Source organism: Perissodus microlepis, chromosome 18 (assembly GCF_051167445.1).
Source record: "Perissodus microlepis isolate ML-2025 ecotype Zambia chromosome 18, ASM5116744v1, whole genome shotgun sequence".
Lineage (NCBI taxonomy): Eukaryota > Metazoa > Chordata > Actinopteri > Cichliformes > Cichlidae > Perissodus > Perissodus microlepis.
Window position 1 is genome coordinate 4,764,053 of NC_140478.1, and position 18,594 is coordinate 4,782,646.

An 18,594-nucleotide genomic window follows, 5' to 3' on the forward strand; every position below is an offset into this window, starting at 1 on the left:
TTGCCTAAATATTGCATGTAAATATAAATATTTGAAATACTACAAAATAAACTAAAATGATCAAAACTAATCCGAAAAGTAACCAAAACCAAACGACACTAAAAAAAAAAAATTGACTGAAAACAAAAACAAAAAATAATAATAATATTTTTGGTCATTACAAGATGTGAAAAGTTCATCCAAGTTTCCTTGTCTTTTGGAAATAACAAGTAAGAAAACAACTCTACAGCAAGGTAAGAATGGCAGAGCTGTGATTTAGCGCTTCTAAATTTACCGTGTGTTAGTACAGTTAACAGTTTTCTGTAACATCAGCTAGACAGGAGGTGACAACAGCAGTGAATGTACATGTCTATTCTTCACTCTCTTTATAGCTTTGATTTGGTGTCCACAGACTTGAGAATGAACAAATAACTCATGATATGCTGAATATTGAAGTCTCAGCTTAAGTTAGTCATTAATGTTGTCTGTCATATTACTGGATCATTAATAATTTAATGTGAAAAGAAGTGTCCTATTCAACAGGGTGTTTATATATATATATATATATATATATATATATATATATACATATATATATATATATATACATATATACATATATATACATATATATATATATATATATATATATATATATATATATATATATATATATATATATATATACATATATATATATATATATATATATATATATATATACATATATAAAAAAAACCACCCATCTCACCCCTGCGGGCGGTTTATCCTTCAAGCTCGGGTCCTCTACCAGAGGCCTGGGAGCTTGAGGGTCCTGCGCAGTATCTTAGCTGTTCCTAGGACTGCGCTCTTCTGGACAGAGATCTCCGATGTTGTTCCCGGGATCTGCTGGAGCCACTCGCCTAGCTTGGGAGTCACCGCACCTAGTGCTCCGATTACCACGGGGACCACCGTCACCTTCACCCTCCACATCCTCTCGAGCTCTTCTCTGAGCCCTTGGTATTTCTCCAGCTTCTCGTGTTCCTTCTTCCTGATATTGCTGTCATTCGGAACCGCTACATCGATCACTACGGCCGTCTTCTTCTGTTTGTCTACCACCACTATGTCCGGTTGGTTAGCCACCACCATTTTGTCCGTCTGTATCTGGAAGTCCCACAGGATCTTAGCTCGGTCATTCTCCACCACCCTTGGGGGCATCTCCCATTTTGACCTCGGGACTTCCAGGTTATACTCGGCACAGATGTTCCTGTACACTATGCCGGCCACTTGGTTATGGCGTTCCATGTATGCCTTGCCTGCTAGCATCTTGCACCCTGCTGTTATGTGCTGGATTGTCTCTAGAGCATCTTTACACAGCCTGCACCTGGGGTCTTGCCTGGTGTGATAGACCCCAGCCTCTATGGATCTTGTACTCAGAGCTTGTTCTTGTGCTGCCATGATTAGTGCCTCTGTGCTGTCTTTCAGTCCAGCTTTGTCCAGCCACTGGTAGGATTTCTGGATGTCAGCCACCTCCTCTATCTGCCGGTGGTACATACCGTGCAGGGCCCTGTCCTTCCATGATGGTTCCTCGTCTCCCTCCTCTTTCTTGGGTTTCTGCTGCCTGAGGTATTCACTGAGCACTCGGTCAGTTGGGGCCATCCTCCTTTGGCCAGCCTATTACCCCAGCAGGGTACCTAATCACGGGCAGGGCGTAGGTGTTGATGGCCCGGATCTTGTTCTTACCGTTCAGCTGACTCCTCAGGACTTGCCTGACCCTCTGCAGGTACTTGGTGGTTGCAGCCTTTCTAGCGGCCTCTTCATGGTTCCCATTCGCCTGCGGGATCCCCAGGTACTTGTAACTGTCCTCTATGTCTGCAATGTTGCCTTCTGGTAGTTCAATCCCCTCAGTTCTGACTACCTTCCGTTAATGATCTCACTGAGGGGGTTCAGGCCTATGCAGAACAGCAGTGGGGACAGAGCATCTCCTTGGTAGATCCCGCACTTGATGGTGACTTGTGCTATGGGCTTGTGCTATATATATATATATATATATATGTATATATATATATATATGTATATATATATATATATATGTATGTATGTATATATATATATGTATGTATATATATATATATATATATGTATGTGTGTATATATATATATATATATGTATATGTATATATATATATATATGTATATATATATATGTATATATGTCTATATATATATAGATATATATATATATGTGTGTGTATGTGTGTGTGTATATGCTCACCTTTCCACTCTTTTTCACTTAACCTAATATATATTCTATATTCCTTTTCTTCCTCTTCTTTCTGGAGCATTAAAATAAGTACCCTAACTCCTCGCAACATTAAGCCTTTATTTTGGAACGGCTAGAGGGGCACCACCTGAGGCTGGAAATGCCTCATTATTTTTTTTTGTATTGCTACCTAAAAATTATGGTGAAAAACCTGTTTTCTGTTTTCCACTTACAGCCAACAAGAACGACAAAACTGAGAACAAGACCAGTGAGGCCAAGAAACCCAAGACTACATGTAAGAAACATAAAATACTTAAAATGACAGGTTAATTTGGGGGGGGGGGGAATACACAAACTTACACAATACACATGTTTTCATGCAGTTGTAAGTTAGTTTCACAGACATCCATGACTACAAAAACTCCTTGGGTATTTCCAGTACTTCTTCTACAAGTCAGGTCCCTGTATCCACTTTAGGACCACTTTGAGGTATTTTATCAAAGCAGGGACCAGCATGGTAACACAAAATTCTGGGCCCAAACGTGGGAGAAGGTTACCACCAAAATTTCAGATGCAGCCCGAAAATTTTGTCCCCCATGATTTTATTCAAACACTGGCAGAAGTGTCACAACACTGGTAGAACTGGGGTAATATAGAGCAATAAGTATGTTAGATTAAATAATTAAGCGACATATTTTATTGTATAAGCATTAAATGTAATAGAGAGAAAACCCCAACAATCAGACAAACCCCTGTGAGCAAGCACTTGGCGACAGTGGGAAGGAAAAACAATGCATACTTTCATAAGAAGTAAATGACATAGTGGTAGGCTTTTACATTTTCACAAATTTTACTATATTATACTAGAATATAAATTATTATACTATTATAGTGATATATAAATTATACTTATTATACTTTCTGTTTCTCTGTAGCCCGTCCTCGCCCAGCCTCAACCGCCGCTCCTGCTACCCCGGCTGCTTCCACCAATGGAGAATCCAGTGCCACTCACCGCCGTCGGGTCATCACCAAACCCCCTGTGCCCAAGCAGACTCCCCTGGATAAGAAACCAGCTGTTCCCCGTGCTCCCCGCACCCCCCGACCCATCAATGCTCCGACACCAGATCTAAAGAACGTCCGTTCCAAGATTGGTTCTATTGACAACATCAAGTACCAGCCTGGTGGAGGAAAGGTAAGACAAAGAGACAGCACAAGAGAGGACTATGAATAATTCAGGACAGTGATGTACCTGTCAAGATTCATGAATGAATGCTTTTCTTGTAACAGCGAATGATTTGGCGATGGGTGGTTTGTACTTTAAATAGCGCATGTGTGTTATACAGCATAATAACATGAATTAATTCCTTTACTCTGGGATTGAGATTGGATGTCAGAATATATTTAATTTAACCTCTGCATATTTCATAGTTAATTTACAGTTTTTCTTTTTAATTCCTGGTCATTCTGAAACAGATAACATTTTTTAAATAGATAAAAGTAGTGTTGAAAAATGCTGAATTAAAGTATTTCAAGTGTCTTACCTTAAACTTAACTGTATAATAGGTCCTGGTACAAACTCTCTGAACAGTACTGCAAATCTTTCTCGCAGTAGAAGTAGATTTCCTGAAACATTGTAAATGTGTTCCTGGATCCTCATAATTCTGTACAAACAATGTCGGTGCCTGGAGTGCAGAAATGATCACATGACTGCATGCTCTGACTCTGCGGAATACACTGGATTCAGTTATATTTGCAGTGCCGTACAGCATGCAGGTTACCCTGCAGTGAAATGGGACCCCCCCCCCCCGACCTCACACACACAACACAGACATTACATGGGGATACAAGTTGGACATCGCTAGCGTTACAGAAAAACACTGAAATGTACACTACAGTGGGAAAGTACGAGAGGAAAAAAAGAGACCTCTACTCATGCTGTGCTTCCATGGTAGGACAGCATGAGAACAGGAAACAAAAAAACTCCTCTGCACAAAAAGCACATAAATGTCCACAGCACAACATTGTGAAAGACATGACAAGCCACAGGATTGGGTGGAGGGTGAGGAGTAATCCGAAGCGAACACAGCAGCCGCCCTGCACAGCGCTACCATTCCAGCGCGGCACATAGACCCGCCATGTTCCCCCGCAGGAAACAAGCATCGAAGGCGTTTGGAAAGGGAGGGGGATGAGTGTGTGCTTATCAGTGTAAGTGTATGTGTGTCCATAGTTCAACTGAGACAGTGTCCTTCGCCCTGCCAGGCTAAGTAAACAGTCTACCAGCCAACCCAGGTGGCCTTGCATGGAATGGGAAGGAACAGACTCAACACAGTCGTTATCAGGGAGTTTTTGTTCGGCTCCGGCCTTGAGCCCACAGCTGGCGCCGAAGGGATAGCCGCATCATAATGGTGATTTTTCTTTTACAAACAACTCATGAGAATTTCAAGCTGTTTTTAACACTCCGACACTGGTCTCTCAATCTCCCGTTGGATAGCTGCGAGTTTCTCCATGATGTTATTTACCTTCAATTCTGTGGTCTTTTCAGTCTTTTGCTCACAGAGCAGATTCTGAGACCTCACGACTGCAGCCAATAATTTGACACCATTTGAAATAACAATAACTCAGAAACATGTCACTTCTGCACTGTGGCCATTTTAAAGGGCGTGTACATGTTAACTGAGAAAATAGCAACTTTACAACTCTATATTGGTTTTCCAGCTTCCATCTAACATCAATCTTTTAACATATTCCTCTTTCTGAAATATCCACTTTTTAACAGCATCTTGCTGCAATGCAAATGTTCTGACAGATGATGTTCCATCTCAGAATGACATACAGAACAGGAAGCATGCATGCTACCTGTATTCCACCACCCTAAAGTTGCCCAGCATGTCATGACATGGATCAGAGACATGACTGTGTTGTCCGTCTCCCTTCAATGTTATGTGACAGTGTGTCTAGAGGAAGGGGTGTGCCGTCGCTTTGAATCACAGGCATCATCCTCTCTCTGTCTGCCCTGCCATGTGAAATAATGTGTCCACTCTATCCATTATATCTTCTCTATTGTCCGTCAGAGAGTGGTTTTTGCCTCAGAACAATATTGTGCTGAGAAAGTAGCTATTTTGGAAAATGTGCAGGGATTTTTTTCTTTCTTCTTGGGAGTTAATGAGAAGTTTGACGTCTCTCTCAGACGTTTTGAGCTTACTAAAGCTCGAGCTGGAAATCAATTGGATAAGCTTGGAAAACAGAAGCAGGGAAATGGCTAATATGTCTTTTTTTACTTTAAGCAGTGAATGTTTTCTGTTTATGCACAGATAGTAGAAAACATGGACATGGCTTCCAAATGTGAAAAAAACAAAAAAAGCTAATGGGGAAGTGCCTCACGCTGTGTACGTAAAGTGCTCTCTATCTGAGGGCCAGCGGACAGTGATTTGCTGTCTGTTTACAGGTTAATAGGCTCGTTCACTTGTTTTGGTTCATACTGAATAAAAAATTAAGTCAATTTTATAAAACTTGGTCATATCATGTTTCAAAATCGAGAATTATGTCTATTATAAAATCACAAGCTAATTGGCTAATGACTTGTCATTAACAAATGAGTGTTTTGCACCTACAGCTCCTGGTGGCATCGTCTTTTGTTTTGCAGCCATGAAAATGTCACACTAGCTACGTCCGTCCTAGTGTTAGCTAAAGAGTAGCAAAATACAGTCGGGCAAATTTACGTACGTGCACACACAGTGAAATCAGAATAAAATATGTTTATTCTTGAGCTTCAGAGGTTCTGGTAGGGTTGAATGCTAGTAACTAAGCTAATGGGTTCAAGCTTTATGTTGATCATTCAGATAATCGGGGCTGATCAAGAACGTCTACTTTGCAAAATGTTGAATTATATTTAAATGTTCTCACAACTAACAGTTGCATTCCTAATATACTTGTTGACATTTTGTCCACTTGTTTGTATGTTTTTGTGTTTCTCTAGATAATCAAAGTTAATTTGCGTTCTTTTGCACTAGCTACATCGGTTTCATTTCCATGTGTCTGTAGTGACTTTTTCTGAAATTGCAGATACAAAGTGTCTTTCTGTGCACCAAAATAGGTGCACAATGATTAACAAATAATATGTTAATATTTTCCTTTCACATCCATTTACATTCCATTACTTTCTCCTGCCTGGTCATACTGCAGTGTTTGGTTGGGTGTTGTTGTATCCAGCATAGACGTCACCACTACTCCCATTCAGGGGAACACAATACATGCACCTTTTCAGCAACGCTTAACTTCCACAACCTGTAGCGTTTAGTCATGATTGTATGGCCAATTAAAGTTAGATTACTGTAGAAAAGGAGCTGTTGCTTTCTGTGCAAATAGTTCTGTGAAATTGCCCTGACCTTGTACTTTTCTGTGTGTAACAAAAGAGCAGTCGGAAGGGAAAATATTACTATGAACTGTACTTAACCACTCCATTCACTCTTTCAGGCACTGTGTTTCACAGGAGCATCTTCCCTGCTTTTCAAAACACGCTTTTACTCTATGAAAGCTTCTTTACACAAACACATCGGCGCCCTGCATCATAATTACTGGCACTGGCTCATTCAGTCTCTTGTGATACTAAATTGCTTTGTCTCTCATATATTTACATTTTCTATTCAGGAGGAGTTTATGTGACTAATAGCCTTTCCCACCTCAGTATTTAGCAATAATATCAGTGCTGTTTATGTGAGCAGTGGTACACTCCAGAAATGTGACATTTGATTTGTTGTTTTCAGACTGTATAAATAATCCGACACTCTTTTTTTATGATGGTATTTGATTAGCTTTTGTCACTAACAAAAGAAAAATGTTATTACATTTGTACTAATGTCATGTTTTAAAAAGGCTCCATCTGTTCCAGTTTTCTACCATCTGAATGCACAATACTCCTGATCTTCATGCTAAATTGTCCCAAAAATAAATTCTAACATTTAACTGGTGCCACTACTATCAATTATATAATATTATTCATACACCCACACATTTGGTTAATGTATTTGGTTCTTTGGCTTCTTTTTTAAGTAGCTCTAACATCCATTACACTCACACAATTGGTCCAGGCATTTGCATTCTTTTGATCACACCCATGTCCTCCACCTCGTTGTGGTGTAGCATTTGGTTGGTTGGAGGTTGTGTTGACCAGGGGGGCTGGTTGTCTCCTCAGGTCTCTTCCACCCCGAACAACAAGACATCAGACCCCTCCACCCCTGCTGCCAAGGCCAGAGTGAGTCCCTGCCATTGACACCCTCACACCCCAGTACATTCACCCTTCTGTATGCATTCATCACAAGCACCACCTGCTCAACATCTCAAACAACACTCCACCTTGCTGTTCATTCCTACATGCACCTGCATATTCTGTCTGTTGATAGTAAAGCAGGTTTCATTGTATGGTATATTTGTAAGAGACAAGTATAAAAAACAACAACTCTAAGGCTAATTTCTAACACCAGTACCTTGATTAATAAGTGTAATTGTTTAAAATCATTATTGGACAATATCATATTATGTCATTATTGCAGTTCTGGACAGGCTCTAACTGCGTTATATAAAGTTTTAAAATCTCAAATTTGCTTGGAGTAAACAGTTCAGTGCAAAGGGAGTCTTGTAGTGTCTGACTTTACTCTTTCATGCAGTATATTCAGTGTGTTTATAATATTCTAGTGAAGTCTAAGAACTTGGAATACTATTTTAAAATGTTTAAAAATCCCAATGATTTCTTGGCTTAACTTAGATTGCCTTAATATAGAGGCTTGTAGGTGCTTTGACAACAAATCGTGAATAACCAAGAGGTTATTCAGGTTCAAGAATGAGATAAAAAAAGAGTAATGGCAACAGAAAAAGGATGAATCTGTATGCAAATGGTAAGCAATGTGCAGTTTTATGGCGTTATTTTTGTACCACTATTCTGAGCGCACGTAAAAAAAATTGCAGGTGCAAGTGTTGCATTTTGAGGAGAAATTTATTTTGAGCAAAGAAAAGCTAAATTTGAGTGAACAAAATTCATTGCTGCGTGCAAAAAATGTATTTCAGTGTTTGCTATTATCCATACACACACACAATAGCAGCCCCTCTCGCTCAGTTTTTGCATTTGCGCTTGCTCGCAATGTGTTGCTCGCGCTCTCAACATTTCTGCTCATGCGCGCTCAACTCTTTCTGTACACCGTTATAGTTGTGCCACAAAACCAGCCAATCACAGACTTGGATGCAAAAAAATCTGATTGTCTGTTTTGGTCTCCAATCAGCTCGAAATGAGGCAGCGGCGGAGGAACACAGAGTGGCGGAGTTTGAAATATTACTCTTTCTAGGTCACAAAATAAACTTTTAAGATATTTTCATGCGAGAATGTTGCTGTGTGAACTTCAAATACCTGCTCGATTTATCAAGACATCACATATTTGCAAAAGTGCTCTAACGTTTTCGGAGATGCCTGTTACCCGAGAGGGGCTGCTATTGTGTGTGTGTGTGTGTGTGTGTGTGTGTGTGTGTGTGTGTGTGTGTGTGTGTGTGTGTGTGTGTGTGTATGGATAATAGCAAACACTGAAATACAGTTTTTGCACGCAGCAACACGCTGCTGTCAGATGCATTTGTCAGCAAATGTGGCTGTGTTGGTCACTCTTGCATGAACAGCCTACCCAAGCTACCCTACCCAATCTGTGAGCGAACCGGTCCAAGATCACTACCTCCAGAGAGCCGTGTGTCGTCCTTCCACATGCTACTGAGCCCCCACCCCTCCCCCCGGTTGTTAAATTGATAAATTGTCAGTATGTCTTGTTTTTTCAGACTTCAATCACCCAATCCAATAAACAACACTAAACAAGAGTCAATAGCAGAATCAGCTGTTTGGCTTTGTCAAGTTTTTCATGGGTGTGACACACAACCCAACTGCTGCTCTACCCACAAATGCTTTGTTCTTACAAATGTGACACCATTTAATGGGAAATAAACAGGCTTTCCAATGATATAAGATTTATTGCCAAGAAGCATTGTTAGAAATAAAGAAATAATCAACCAAACACAAATTCACTTACTCTTTGTGCTAAGATTTATCCACTGCAATGAATACAGAACATGGGTAGTATAACAGAGTGTGTACCATTAGCTACAACAAGCTAGAAGACATGAAATGTGTACAAATACAAAATGCAAATTAATCTCACTCATTATCTTTGGCTGAAATTGATGTTGCATTCTTTGAAATGTGGTCTCCTCTCATGGATAAGTGTCACTTGGTTGCCACTTTTTAGCGGTAATTTACTAAAATATTTTCATCATCCTGCTTCTTTATCTAGCATAGCATGAGAATCATTAGATATTAAGGAGACATGATGAACGAGAACCATGCAGCTGCTTGAAATCAATTAGGATATTTATGATGCGCTATCTGTGAGGAATACAAACTGAGGAGTCTGCTGCTTTTTGTCTGTGTGTTTGTGTGTGTTCGTGCTTACGCATTAAGTGTATGTGCACTCACTGCTCAGTGAGTCATCCTTTGCTGGTGCCACCTGCGTCATCATGCCATTTTCATCCTGGAGAAGCAACACTAAGACAGAGACAGAGAGAATGGAGGAAGGCGTCTTAGGCTTGCTGCAGGGCTTTTTTACAATGCAGCGACAGAGCCAATCAAAGTGATATCACACAAACAGGTTGGTGTTAGTTTATATAGAAGCAGGACAGGGTGGCTGCTTTTGATTCTTCATCATCAAAGTGGCTTATCTGTAACATCTTAAAAGCTTTGACTATTTTCCCTGAGAAAGTTTTGGACACACTAGCGAGTCCAAAGTCCACAGTCCTTAGGCTGTGAAAAAGATGAAGACATCAAAGGGCAGCCTATTATTTCAATTTCTGGCTCTATATTTTTATTTTGGGAATTTACTAGAGTAGCTTTGAATGATTCACAATTCAAAATAATCCTTCTTTATCATATACTGGACCTTGGTGCAGCCCCTTAGTTTCTCAGCTGTCTGCAAGTGACAGATGATTGAAATTTGCTGTGTTGCCACGGCCATGCTTTTTGACGAAAACTCAAAAACTCCACATTATGACCCAGGTTTGTAGTTGAGACTAACCAAATATGAAGTTGATCCCACAAAAAAACAAGGAGGAGTTGGCAAAAGTATAACACCATGAATAATCTCCTGAAATGCCATCTTCAATTCAAAATGGCGGGCTTCTTGTTGGCAAAATTTCATGAGTTTTCAAGCAGATTAAAGGCCTCAAAAAGCCATTAGAAGTGATTACAGTAGGGTCTTTGCACGTTTCATGCTCTGGCCCTAATGATAGTAGTTGGATTAATTCTTATTAAAAGGTAATTAAAAATTAAAGTTTATTTATGAAGGGCATTTTTTCAAGTCAAGTGGCTTTATTGTCATTTCAACCATGTGCAGTGGTAGTCACAGTGAAACCAGACAGCGTTCCTTCAAAATTACGGTCATTTATATAACAGGCAGTCAACACAGGGAGTGCAAAGAAACAGTGCAACACCAGGCAGAACAGAACGATCCCACATAGCAAAATTGGTATGGATCGGATCTGGCCCACACACCACAAAAAATGACGGCCCTTTGGTGGCCCTGATCTGGTTTGCCAGATGTGGCCCACACATGGACCAGCAGCAGACACACTGGTGGTCCTGTGCTGGCCCAGAACAGTTCCAGCTCTGGCTCCAGATGTCAGCCTAATGTGTACCTTAATCAAGACATGTAATAACAACATGCGCCAGAATATAATAGTGGAAAAGTAACATGAAGAAACTCTGTTCAGACAATGAATGGATTGATTCTTATATAGCCCTTTTCACTATCCCAGATTACTGAAAGTGCTCTATGCAACATGTCACATTAACACACTTTGTCTAAACTGAGTGCTTCCTAACTACATTCATACTCTTGGCATGCAGACTGGAAGAGCCAGGGATCGTACCACTACCCTTCCGATTAGTAGGTGACCGGCTCTACCTCCTGAGCTACAGCCACACAGTGGTAAACATGAGTAAATCTTCACTAGGTTTTGGATAAAGTGTACACTCACAAACCTGTCAAACTTGCGTTTGAAACATTGGCTACCACAGCAGTATAGTATTGCAACATGGCATTTGGGTCTTCTAACTAAAACAGGAAAATAGGAACATAACTAGTGCCATCATTGCCAGACCTGGCACACATCTGGTTGACATACACCAGTCAGTCAGAAGTGCCAGCTTGATGCCGGATCCGGGCCAGACCTGTTTTCTATGAGCCTGGGCCACATAAACCAATCCACAATCGGGCCAGATGTGGCATGCCATCACATAAATGCTGCCATCTATGCCAGGCCCATATCTGGATGACATATGTCTTACCATGCCAGAAGTCAGCCAGCAGTGCCAGCTTGATACCAGATCCGGGCCAGACCTGCTTGCTACATGGGATAGAGATACAAGACAGTGCAAACGCAACAACAATTTAAACATACATTTCACTGACAGAAGTTCTGTACAGAGTATACATCAATTTACTTGTCTTTGTCTAATAGCAAAATTTGTTTGATGACATGAAATTTGTAAGTCTGATAAATATGGAAAATATCAGAAGTCAGGAATGGGGCCCTGTATACTCTACACCTCAAAGTAATTTAAGGTGAGGGTCATTACTAGTCCCTCCTTCCTAATGCTGGAATAAGTCTGTTGTTGATGCTTAAATGTCTTGAAGGAGTAGGACACTGTATTTTCTAGTCCAGTGGTTCTCAAACTGTGGTACGCGTACCACTGGTGGTAGGTGGGCTCCCTCTAGTGGTACGTAGGAAGTCTCAAAAAAAATTAAGATTAAATAATATACCACGTTCTGATTTGAGGGATTTCTGAAAAATGAAAACATACAGCTGTGCTATCACTTTGGACATAAATGAAGACAGGAAACTAAACAGCAGTGACGTCTGTAGGGTTACTGAAGTTGGGCTAGCTCATATGTGCTACATGGTGGCTAGCTACACAGCTATGGTTAGCATAATATAAACACATTAGCACAGTGAAGCTGGAGGATGAACGCTAACTCACGAGGGTTAGGGACAAATGCAACTGCATGGCAGGATGCTGTAAATGGACCAAACTTCAGTCAGGAGAACAACTGAGATAATCCATCCACAATACAAGGTTAGTCATTAATATACTGCTGCATGGGCTGGGCTGTAGTTACATCACAAGGGTTTAAAAACTGAGCTTTAAAATGTACAGTGGTAATAAAAACCGAGAGAGGCCGACAGTGATCCCTGACTGTTTTTAGGGGCTTGTTCAGATTAAACAGAACAAGATACAAATCAATTATAACATGTTAAAAAACATGTTTAGAAGTGACCAAAGTCACATTTTGGCAGGTTGAGTCAAGTTTGCTTTGCTCAAAAATGTCTTTTATCTGCAACATATTACTCAGCCCCAATTCAGAATATAAACCCAGATTGTCCAGATAGGCTTCACACCCAGAGAGACCCGCAAGGTTCAGTGTTAACCAGCCTGATCAAGTTTAGTTATTCATTGTGCACTGCAAGCCCACTCTACACAATACTCCATCCTAAGCAAAGGGTATCATTCAGGCTTTGTCATGCTATTCACTTTCTGGAATCAGTACAAATCTGATCTGACTTATTAGATTTCTCACTAAGAGGCAGGGAGAATCCAGGTTACTTAACTCTGAATTGTTTAACCTTCCCTGTATCGGTCAGCACTGGATGGCACTACCACAGGTAGAAGCAAACTTTACTGGTTGATCACAGGCCATCTACTGAGGGAGATTCAAGATTCAATGTCACATCAATCGGATCACTGAGCTCTTTGGCCCCACAGTATGGTATGCCTTCAACACATTAATTTTAGGACAGCCTCCTTTTGCAATTTGAGGTTAGCAATCAGGTAGGTTCTCAGTCATCCAGGTCATGGTAGTCTAAGGAGCTTGGAAGGAAAGTGACTGGACTTCTTAAAGTTTCATGAACCCCCAAAAAGCAAACGGCATCAGATTTAAATTGGATAAGTATAATTGTTTTCTACTTATACCTCAAACCTATGTCTATGGTGTATGGTAAAGACACTGCAATAATTCAGAGAAAACTCTAACATCAGACAACCTGTTATGAGCAAGCACTTGGCAACAGTGGGAAAGAGAAACTCCCCTTTAACAGGAAGAAGCCTCTGGCAGAACCAGGCTCGGGGAGGGGCGGCCATCTGCCGCAGCCAGTTGGGGTGAGAGAAGAAAGACAGGACAAAAGAAATGCTGTGGAAGAGAGCCAGAGATTTTTACATTTCAGTTATGTATCTCATTTGTAGCCAAAGCTGAAATACTAAGGAGAGAAGCTGACCATATAACATGTTCTTCCAGCTTGTAGTGTACTGCTGAAAGCACTTCAGACAGAACAACAGGTTTTTCTGCAAACTAGTCTATTTTTGAATCTTTTTAAAACCACCTTGTGCCCTCTGTTGTTCTGAATCTGTCACTTGCGGTTGCTTTTTTGCTTTTAGCAGCATGTGTTAACACAAAATTACTGTCCACGCCACTCTTCTCTTGCATGTACTCTCTCTCATCTTTGAGTGTTTGTCTTATGCTTTTTTTGTAGCTATTGCTGTTTATGGAAGCGCTCTGTTGTTATTCACTCAGTATTCTCATCTTTTGCTAATTATGCATTCATTTTTGTAAGAATCTGCATTGATTCTTTCTAAGAATGTTTCCCATTAACATTCTCATTTTGATGGTTTGTCACATAATGTACCAAAAGCATTTTTGCTGTCTCATGTGCAGACCATCAATGAGCTTCTATAAAAAATGAATAGCAAAAAGTCTTCCATACTTACAGTACAAGGCTACTCTGTTTCCTGTCAACTAAACCTGCCAGCTGATCAGCTTTCTTTCTTTCTTTCTTTCTTTCTTTCTTTCTTTCTGTCTTTTTTTCTTTCCTCATGTTGCTTGTCTGTGTGTCTGCCTGCTTGTCTTTAGGTTCAGATAGTGCACAAAAAGCTGGACTTCAGCCACGTCACTTCTCGCTGTGGCTCCAAGGACAATATCAAACATGTCCCTGGAGGTGGCAATGTAAGTACTCCTGAAGCTGGAAGGAGACTCTCGCATTTTATGCTAATTTAACCTAATTTGGACTATCTTGCTCAAAAGGTTGATCAGTTGGGAATGCCCCTTGTGCCTTGTACTCACCTAGCAGGTGTATTTGTTACAAAGAGATAAAATGGGAATTTATGTTCTTGGTATGTAAATCAGGTCCATCGTTGGGGGATGCATATTGTATTGGGTCTTTATTTACACATTCATACAGTATTGCTCTTGCAAAACAATATTCCTGTTCCTGTTTAAACAATTGCCAGATAATCTCATAATCTCATCGTAAGAAATTGAATCAGTCTGACTTATAAACAATGTACTGTCCTCCGGTGTTCTCTGATTGGATCTCTTCAAACAAATTTAGTAAATAGGAGCACCCATGAGATCTGAGACTGACAAAAAATTTCCAAGGTTCAATTCCAAAAAAGCACTTTGCGGTTTTGCCTCTGGGTTTAGGTTAATGTTCAGTAATTGAACTGACCGCAGGTGCTCATGCCTACCCTTTCAGGACTTGTTTCTACCTGGTCTGAAAACCTGCTTCACTATCGCCATCTCTCACAACCACAGAGTATATACAAAATATCAATTTAGTCTCCAAGTTAAGCCACTGTAGAAGAGCCTTTAAACCTCTAATGGCCATCAGGGGGCAACTCCTGTAGTCGAAAAAGAGGTCTGATTGTACAGAAGTCCATTAATACATTAACCTGCTGCTAACTGATGAGATTATGTTCTCAATTTAGAGTAAAACAGGTGATAAAGCAGGGTATAACAGCCAGATTGTCGAATCTGATGAATGAAAACCAGAGTCACTGTGACTGTTTCCATCTTTCACATACTGTAGTCTATCCTCAAAACCACCACTTTGCTCTGTCAGCTCAAATAAACTGGGTTTTTTTTCAGTGTGGGGACATGCAGTCATACTAAAAGGTCATGGTAAAAAGAAAGTATACCTTGTGTCATTTTTACTTACTAGTGCTTACCAACTAAAACAATCATTTGGAAGTTTATTGGGATTTGTCTATACACAGCTCTCTTAAGATCTGTTATAGATTTGCTGGTTTGCTTGGGATTATTGTCCTTTTACATTAAATAATTATGGCCAAGAATTAGCTGTAGCAGGCCTCATGTTTGACTCTAGAATACTTTGGTATGTAGAGCTTTGTGGTTGACTCATGGTGACGACATGGTGCCCTGAGGCCTGTACTATGAAGCAGGATTTAATCTTATCAAGGTAACTTCAGCGTTCATCCTGAGTTTTCTATACTAAGAAGATTATTAATTTCTTACTGGAGTATATTGCCATAGAAACTTATGCTGTGAACTTGAACTGCGAAAAAGCTGGTTATTTTCAGATTAGAGATCAACAGGTATGAAATCACCACTTGCTGACCAACAGCATTCCCCGAAGGCTCTTTGGACCTCTGCCGTGAGAGTTTGAGGGTTTAACATTTTTCAGCTGCATCGAAAAGTCTTCGCATTTCCCTCATGACCATCAATATTAAACATAGGTTCTTAGATACAACTTAGCATTACTAAAACACAATACACAGACATATCAAGTTTGTACATAGACTAGGCCTAGCCTTTTTTATCTTTAGTCTTTACTCTCAAACCTTTAAACAGCACCGAGTCTCCAGGTGAGAGATTTAAAAACTAAAGCTGTCGGGAGCAGGTTATGTTGAGAGTGTTGGTTGAAAATCATCTGGATGTTTTCACTGTTTCTTTTAGTTAAAGCATGTTTTATACATGATGTGATACAGTTTCTATGCTGGGGGTTACATTTTACATCTGCAAGCTGCTGCACCTTAGTAGAACCACTGAATGAAGCACAAACTGTGTCGCATTGTCTTGGAGATGTGCATGAATTCATTTGGCGATGAAATGTTACAGTGGATAAAATAATTATTTGAGCTTGCTCACTTAAAAAAGACATGAACACTGTCTAATTTTATGGTGGTTTCATTTTAATGGAAAGAGACAGGATATCAAGGCAAAATCCAGGAAAAAAAACACCAGCATTTACATTTTCTGTATTTACTTATATCACTGATGTGTTTTTATAGTGGAAGATGACATTATGAATATTTAAACTGGCTTTTAAGGATTTTAACTATTTGTTTCTATTCTTTAATATCCGTTCACATTAGGGTAAGCTACGGGTCCAACAAAAGGTTTTGACAGTTTGTGTTACTAATAAAATTTTATCAGCAGAGTTATGGTCATCTCATTTTCCAGTCTGTCATTTTATATGTGAATTTCACTGATTTTAGCACATGTTGTGAGGCAGGTCATCGTGCCAGCTGCCAACTCTACAGTCATGGTGTGACTAGTTACAGCTCGTCCTGATTTATCTGCACAAACGGAGCGCTGCCGAACAAAACAAAAAGGCACCTTCTAAAATAATGAAACAGGTTAAAACAGGAAATCAAGCATGATTGGTAAAAAAAAGCTGTGAGTCAATTTCACATACTCTGTTGCATTGTCAGGAATGTCACGCCTCTATATGAATGTGGCAGGTGCAGTATAATGAATGATAGTGATTTTCTAAAGTGGCCTTGAGTGGACGCTGAAGTGAAAGTTGCATTGTACTGAATGACTTAGAATATAAAAAGACAAGATTTTTATGTACTCCACCCCAGGTGCAGATCCTGAATAAGAAGGTTGATGTGAGCAAGGTAACATCCAAATGTGGCTCCAAGGACAACATCAAACACAAGCCAGGTCCATCCCAAAACATTTGTGCTTTTTCTTGCCATTAAACCCAAATGGCATCATATTAATTTTTCCTTATTTTTTTAATCCCAGGTGGTGGTGATGTGAAGATTGAGTCTCATAAGCTAAACATTAAGGCTAAGTCTAAGATTGGATCCATGGACAACGTGGGGGCAGGAAATGGACAGACCAATGGACAAAAGGTCACTCTTAAACACAGTTAAACATGTGTTAGCAGCTCACAGAAAATTAGCTTTTGTGGTTCTGCTGATTCATTGTGCCACTACTGGCCACCATGTGCCACCATGAGTTTTCAAACTTTGTATGCCCATGTTTCTGTCTGACCCCTACGAACTGTGTGTTTATTTTTGGCTGCAGGAAGAGAAAACTGAGCAGAAAACATCATCACCCCCAAGTGGCACTCAGACAACAGGACCAGGAGTCACTGCTAAGGCAACAGCACCTGGAGGTGTTGCTAAGGAGAACAGCATGAAGGAAACCACACCCACTCCTTTTGGGGGAGATGGACTGAGGGAGCCCCTCAGTGCAGAGAAATGCATCACTGAGACAAGTGGGTGTAAAGGCACACACTCACACACTCTGGCTCCATTTTTTATTGAGAATACATACAGTTTACAATTATGACAGGTGTGCTACTGAAGTGCCAAATAAATGAGAATAGGGTTCTTAATCCTAGCCAGTCACTTCACGCTATGCTACTCATATCTGCGAACCCTTAATCTGTAAATGTAGGGACTTTAATCTGGATGGTTCATGTGTACAACTATAAGAAATCTCAGAAAAAAATTTAATTGTTCCTTAAAGCTTTTAATGCTGTAGCTAACACCTGTAAGCTAATGTTAACAGTAAGTTGTGGGTAAAAACTCTTTCTTCTGCTCACTTTTTAATGCTTTCCATTGTACATTTGAAGTGACAATTACACTGTTATAACTTTGTTTGAAAACAATCAATAGATAGTTAACCAAGATTTTTAACTTTTTATGTATTTTCCAACGCCTGGCTGGAGCAAACCTCTCCAAAGTATTACAATCCCATCTAATGCTGCTTCAGTATATGGGAAAATCCACAGCTTAAATGGCTTACTGTGTCACTTATTAGCAATATGTAGCTTGAAAGTCACTGTTCTGAGAATTTGCAAAAACTCAATTGTAGTGTCTTCTGTTGCATTCACTCTGTTTCTGTTTATACTGTGGATATAACACTGCTACTGAACCGCAAATGCCTTGCTTTGAATCAAGGATTTTCTTTAGTTATTTATCTGTGTCACCTTGTACCACACAGGCATAATGTCTGCCTGAGCTATTTTGATAGTGCTTTAGATAAGGCTACCTTAGGCTACCTGCCTGACAGCCTGGTATTATTTGCTCAGAGCCACTTGTGCTGACTTTCTAAGAGATCTCGCCTATCAACACAGAATAGCACACAATTTGATTGTTGCCTGCAGGTGCAAAATAATAGTCTTAATACACTTTCAGCATCTGAGGAACTTAAGATTGCTATTATCTTTATGGCAATATCTTCAAAACTACAGGAAAATTGTCC

The 18,594-nt window shown here is 40.0% G+C and overlaps 1 protein-coding gene across 7 annotated transcripts in view; it reads left to right on the forward strand.

Annotated features, from left to right (window-relative positions):
• The window catches only part of LOC146367059 (uncharacterized), a 122,890-nt gene that overhangs the window by 95,475 nt on the left and 8,821 nt on the right, over positions 1–18,594 (forward strand). For 5 of the 7 annotated variants that reach the window (XM_084912531.1, XM_084912536.1, XM_084912532.1 and 2 more), the window contains 7 exons: positions 2,457–2,516; positions 3,157–3,413; positions 7,413–7,472; positions 14,206–14,298; positions 16,959–17,040; positions 17,125–17,234; positions 17,410–17,602. In XM_084912531.1, coding sequence (XP_084768657.1) covers positions 2,457–2,516; positions 3,157–3,413; positions 7,413–7,472; positions 14,206–14,298; positions 16,959–17,040; positions 17,125–17,234; positions 17,410–17,602 — 855 coding nt within the window. The remainder of the gene's footprint in view (positions 1–2,456; positions 2,517–3,156; positions 3,414–7,412; positions 7,473–14,205; positions 14,299–16,958; positions 17,041–17,124; positions 17,235–17,409; positions 17,603–18,594) is intronic. The other 2 variants (XM_084912533.1, XM_084912534.1) reach the window with 2 other exon arrangements.